The sequence below is a fragment of the Rhinichthys klamathensis genome, unplaced genomic scaffold (assembly GCF_029890125.1).
Source record: "Rhinichthys klamathensis goyatoka isolate OS25496 unplaced genomic scaffold, OSU_Roscu_1.1 h1tg000246l_1, whole genome shotgun sequence".
In the NCBI taxonomy this organism is placed as follows: domain Eukaryota; kingdom Metazoa; phylum Chordata; class Actinopteri; order Cypriniformes; family Leuciscidae; genus Rhinichthys; species Rhinichthys klamathensis.
The window spans coordinates 831,049-836,657 of record NW_026606768.1 but is presented as its reverse complement, the minus strand read 5'-3'; the positions used below and the strand labels follow the sequence as shown (position 1 = coordinate 836,657).

At 41.8% G+C, this 5,609-nt stretch overlaps 1 protein-coding gene across 4 annotated transcripts; it reads left to right on the top strand.

Moving 5' to 3' along the window:
• The first annotated feature begins 1,672 nt into the window (after positions 1–1,672).
• Positions 1,673–4,688, top strand: LOC130100691 (uncharacterized). Of its 4 annotated transcripts, XM_056266234.1 has the most exons (9): positions 1,675–1,774; positions 1,854–1,901; positions 2,031–2,099; positions 3,204–3,264; positions 3,366–3,416; positions 3,493–3,537; positions 3,625–3,689; positions 3,770–3,881; positions 4,366–4,688. In XM_056266234.1, the coding sequence occupies exons 5-9, from the start codon at positions 3,408–3,410 to the stop codon at positions 4,681–4,683; spliced, it is 549 nt and encodes a 182-aa protein (XP_056122209.1). In that variant the 5' UTR covers positions 1,675–1,774; positions 1,854–1,901; positions 2,031–2,099; positions 3,204–3,264; positions 3,366–3,407; the 3' UTR covers positions 4,684–4,688. The 4 variants fall into 4 exon arrangements, with proteins under 4 accessions (XP_056122208.1, XP_056122209.1, XP_056122210.1 ...); XM_056266235.1 differs by lacking the exon at positions 2,031–2,099; XM_056266236.1 differs by lacking the exon at positions 1,675–1,774 and having other exon boundaries at positions 1,785–1,901.
• Positions 4,689–5,609: the final 921 nt, after the last annotated feature.

The following is a 5,609-nucleotide window of genomic DNA, read 5'->3' as shown; positions in this document are numbered from 1 at the left end:
TCCTGCCCTTCACCCTATTAAGGTAGAGCTTACCTTGGTGTACCACTTAAAGCAACAAGTTAGGTGATGTGGTAATATTACATATCTCCACAGGTGAAAGAGCCGTGGGAGGTGGTCGGTATGGACCTCATTGGTCCACTGAAAAAAACCATGAAAGACCATCAATACGTCCTCACGGTGACAGACCTGTTCACCAAGTGGGTTATCGCTGAGCCTTTGAAGTGTGGCTCTAGCACTGAGGTGGCTGAGGCACTTGTGTCAAAGCTCTACACATTTGGTATGGTCCGGAAAATCATCACTGACAGGGGCCGTGCATTTGTTAACGAGGTATGTGTCCTTATTACCCTCTCCCTTCACACAGGGCATATGGCATCATCACAATTCATTGGTCATTTCTGAGACCAATAAATATTGAAAATAACCATGTGTGTCTGATGTACAGCTTAATGCACACATATTTGCGGCGTTGAACATCAAGCATGCCATCACAAGTGCATACCATCCCCAGTCAAACGGCCAAGTAAGTGTGCCCTCATGACATCCCGCAAAACAGTAAAGTCCATTTTAGCCAATGTACACTAAAGTGCATGTAACAATTCCTTTCTATGTTGAAGGATGAGAGAACTAATCAAAATATAAAGAGGACTCTCAGAAAATATGTTAATCAGCACCATGATGATTGGGACATCCACTTACAGGCCATAGTTTATGGAATAAACACTGCAAAACAGGTTATTATTCAAAATGACTAGATAACATATGTTGCATACATGTTTTAAGAGTTTTATTTTGTGATTTGATGCAAAACATTTTGTTTCAAATTAGAGATCCACCAAGTACAGCCCGTACTTTTTAATGTACAATAGGCACCCCCGTCTACCACAGGCATTAAATGTCTGTGAGACAGACGCTGCCTTTGAATTGGCGGACCCAGAGGAGGAGCTGGAGCTAAAACTAGCTGGAGTCAAGGCCCTCAATGAAACGGTTTGTTCAGAGTTGTGTGAATGGCATGTTCAATTTGAATAAGAATGTTCGCATAGTAATATATTCTTATCTTTAAGGTACGGAAAAACATTGAAAAGGCACAGGGGAAACAAAAAAAGGCTTTTGAGGCAAAGAAAAGGAAAGGGGTTCGCCAGTGCTCAGTTAAGGCAGGGGACGAGGTCCTAATTGGGGAGCCCAAAAAGAAGGTGAAGAAGGGAAATTGTTTACAGGATCTCCACCAAGGGCCATTCACCCTCACATCCCTGACAGAGAAGGGTGTGGCAAGTGTGGCTATGTTAGGAAAAATACAGAAAATGAATGTTGCACAGCTAAGGCCCTACTTTCGGCCACAAGGTATTGTAATAATCCTACTTGGTGACATAGCAAATATAAACATGACACTTGGCAATGCTGATTACTATTTACTTTCCTGTTGTGTAGATCATAGCCATGAATCGGAGGGCAGCCAAAACAATGCAGAAGACATTGGACTGGTGGACCACCAGTATGCCAATAAAGGTCCACTGTGGCACAAGAGGTTGTGTCCTCAACAAGAACAAGTGGTGAGTGCCAAACTAAACTGGATAGTTCACATGCACAGCTTGTTGGTGTGCTTTAAATAATAAATGCATGATTGCTTATTCCTAACAGGGATATTTTTTATTTCTAGCTGACCTATGTGCTGGATAGAACACGTCCAGCAAAAGAAATTGTTGTTCTGGATGGCCCAGTTTGTCTTCAAAGGGAAGACTTTTGGAGCCTGGGGCTAGATGAACAGGTGGAGAGCAGTGTAAGTGGATATTGCTGTAAAGAGTTTGGATGGTTCTAATGCCTTTATTGTAATTATGCAAAACATTCTGTGCTTTCAGATTGGGAATGCGTGCTTCAGGCTGGTAGAGGAGGCAGGCAGGAGACATGTATGTATTTGTATTTACCTTGATGACTTACACATAAGTTTGTGCAAAAGTGAGTGCACCTCTCACATTTTTACTACTCACTTTTGTGAGATGTATGTATATGAAATGCAGACATACAATTTTATTCAGGGAATGGATGTCCACATTGCTGACCTATTTGAAGTCCCTAAATGGAAACTAAGCGAACCTAGTTTGCCGGTAAGTTGTATAATGTGTTGATAAGTCCCGCAGATACACCTCTTTAAGTGAAGATTATGTCCAAGGAGATCTGAACATAGTTTTTTTTTCATAGGACAATGTGGAATCTAAAGATATCATCATTTTGCCAGCATGGTCTAGGGGGTCACAAACAGCAAGCCACTACATGCTTTGTGTACAGTTACATTGTTTTTTAGTTTTTCCTCTATTTTTAAACCAGTTGGTGCCCCTATAGCTGACATTAATAGGGTATGTTCTTCACAGGTGTTATTAGTTGCTAAGAAGGAGGCTATTTTTCTGGACTCATTATGTCCAAATGGGTTTGGAGATGAGAAATACCGAACCATATTTAGGTTTGAAATGCATAAGCAGAGGACATTAGCAAGGTTTGACCTGTGACCGATTAAGGCTAACAAAGAACATAAAGTGCATGTAGTTACGTGCTACTATGGGAATTAAAGTTAATACATGATAGGGGGTGTTTTCTACTTTTTTTTTCATCCAGTTAAGCCTGAACAGCACTCTGAAAATCTTCAATCTGATGACATTGTGTAACAGCCTTAACAAATACAGATCAAACTGAGTGAAATGGACTGATATCCTGTTCAGGCAAAGCCTTGTTCTCTGGCTTTAGGTTTGATTAAAAGCCTTGTTCTCTGGCTTTAGGATTGAGTAAAAGCCTTGTTCTCTGGCTTTAGGATTGAGTAAAAACCTTGTTCTCTGGCTTTAGGTTTGATTAAAAGCCTTGTTCTTTGGCTTTAGGATTGAGTAAAAGCCTTGTTCTCTGGCTTTAGGTTTGATTAAAAGCCTTGTTCTTTGGCTTTAGGATTGAGTAAAAGCCTTGTTCTCTGGCTTTAGGATTGAGTAAAAGCCTTGTTCTCTGGCTTTAGGATTGAGTAAAAACCTTGTTCTCTGGCTTTAGGATTGAGTAAAAGCCTTGTTCTCTGGCTTTAGGATTGAGTAAAAGCCTTGTTCTCTGGCTTTAGGATTGAGTAAAAACCTTGTTCTCTGGCTTTAGGATTGAGTAAAAGCCTTGTTCTCTGGCTTTAGGATTAAGGAAAAAACCTTGTTCTATGGATTCAGTTTTGCATAATGTTTTTCCAGACAACTTGCAGGAGCAGTGGCTAATGGACCGTGGGTGGAGAAGACGGGCAAAGATTTTGATGTAACTTTACTTACTATGTAAATTTGCCATTTCATTTTGCTCAGCGGACACTATATATGGTTGTCAACATTACATCTGAGTAACTGTATATTACTTTTCAGCCATTTCCAGTTCAGTCAGATGGACAGAGCTGTGGGATATTCATGCTTATGGTAAACTTATACAATTTCTACTCAATTTTTCCTGTTTGTCCTAAATCTCCATAGTAATTATTTTTCTCTTTAACAGTATGCCCTCTGCATCTGTACTGGTGCCATGTTTCACTTTTTGGATGTAAGTTGTAATTCATGGAATGTATATGTATCAAAGAATGTTAAAAAACAAACAATGCAAGACTCCAATATTACATGTGTATTACAGACTGACATACCATCTATTCGGAAGTGGTGGTGTCTCCAGATTCTGGAGAAATTCTCGATCGCAAGGTAGGGCATATATTTCAAGCAGTAAAACATTGGTCTGCTTTACAATTATGCTACATTAAAAGTACCATACTTTTGAATAGGCATGGGCAGAACTTCGGGCAGCGCTTTGCCTTCTGGACAGAGGAGGCAGAACAGCTGATGGCAGGCACCCTACCACCTATTTATAGGATTTCTCGACCCCAAATAGTCAAGGTATGGCCAAACTAACCAGACAACCATTTTCACGTACGCATTCTAAATGTTAAATTAACACCGGTAACACCGACTACCGTAGCAAGCCAAGTTACTACCCGAACCCCGAAGTTCCGTAGTGCCAGTAAAAGCGATACAGACCCCGTCAGGCAATGGCAGAAGTGCCTTTCACCCTGTTATGACTTGATGAACCACTGATAAGATTTTGGAAACATTATTTTAAGGTAAAAATGTTACATAGTGTTGCTTTAAGTATTGTGTTTACATGAGGTAAAATATAATTGCAATATTGCTAAAATCCCATTATAATCGCATTATGAGGGTGCATGTAAACGTTGTCAATCTTTCACCCTTAGTTACATTGCAGCCATCTCCAAGAGACATTTGTTCATTTTTTTGCTGAAAAGATGTCTTTAGGCCCCGTTTGAAAGACCAAAACATTTTATGTTGTAGTCTTAATTTATGGTATTTTACTTTATCATAGGAGGAACAGGTAGAAGTGGAGGAGCTGCCCCTCACATTGAAACATATGTACCAGGCAGAATACATCGTGAGGAACAGTATTGGGCTTTTCACTGGCCAGGTGCAAGAACCATCATACATGTTGATGGATCATGATGACCAAATGAAAGCGTGGAGGGTGCTGATGGAGTCGAGGAAGTGCTATGCCATGGAGCCTTTCACGTTCATTTTTGAAAACATTCAGGACATGGAAACCTTCATGATTATTTGCAAAGACACCCTCAACCTGAGAGTAAATGCTGGAGTTGGGGTGCACAGTCACCCCTATACATTTTGTTAGTGTGTGTGTGTGTGTGTGTGTGTGTGTGTGTGTGTGTGTTACAGCGGAAAGAGTGTTCGTTTAAATGAACAGAGCTGTTACAGCGGAAAGAGTGTTCGTCTGAAGTGGACTGAGAGCTGTTACAGCGGAAAGAGTGTTCGTCTGAAGTGGACTGAGAGCTGTTACAGCGGAAAGAGTGTTCGTCTGAAGTGACTGAGCTGTTACAGCGGAAAGAGTGTTCGTCTGAAGTGACTGAGCTGTTACAGCGGAAAGAGTGTTCGTCTGAAGTGACTGAGCTGTTACAGCGGAAAGAGTGTTCGTCTGTAGTGGACTGAGAGCTGTTACAGCGGAAAGAGTGTTCGTCTGAAGTGGACTGAGAGCTGTTACAGCGGAAAGAGTGTTCGTCTGAAGTGGACTGAGCTGTTACAGCGGAAAGAGTGTTCGTCTGTAGTGACTGAGAGCTGTTACAGCGGAAAGAGTGTTCGTCTGAAGTGGACTGAGAGCTGTTACAGCGGAAAGAGTGTTCGTCTGTAGTGACTGAGAGCTGTTACAGCGGAAAGAGTGTTCGTCTGAAGTGGACTGAGAGCTGTTACAGCGGAAAGAGTGTTCGTCTGAAGTGGACTGAGCTGTTACAGCGGAAAGAGTGTTCGTCTGAAGTGACTGAGAGCTGTTACAGCGGAAAGAGTGTTCGTCTGAAGTGGACTGAGCTGTTACAGCGGAAAGAGTGTTCGTCTGAAGTGACTGAGCTGTTACAGCGGAAAGAGTGTTCGTCTGAAGTGGACTGAGAGCTGTTACAGCGGAAAGAGTGTTCGTCTGAAGTGGACTGAGAGCTGTTACAGCGGAAAGAGTGTTCGTCTGAAGTGGACTGAGAGCTGTTACAGCGGAAAGAGTGTTCGTCTGAAGTGGACTGAGAGCTGTTACAGCGGAAAGAGTGTTCGTCTGAAGTG

What these genes read in the sequence shown, in the direction of transcription:
- LOC130100691 (XM_056266233.1), top strand. Translation starts at nt 1,755, where the DNA reads ATGAACAGGTGGAGAGCAGT. An exon ending in CCATGTTTCACTTTTTGGAT is followed by an intron (nt 3,538 to 3,624) that starts GTAAGTTGTAAT and finishes TGTGTATTACAG; the next exon opens with ACTGACATACCATCTATTCG. An exon ending in GAGAAATTCTCGATCGCAAG is followed by an intron (nt 3,690 to 3,769) that starts GTAGGGCATATA and finishes ACTTTTGAATAG; the next exon opens with GCATGGGCAGAACTTCGGGC.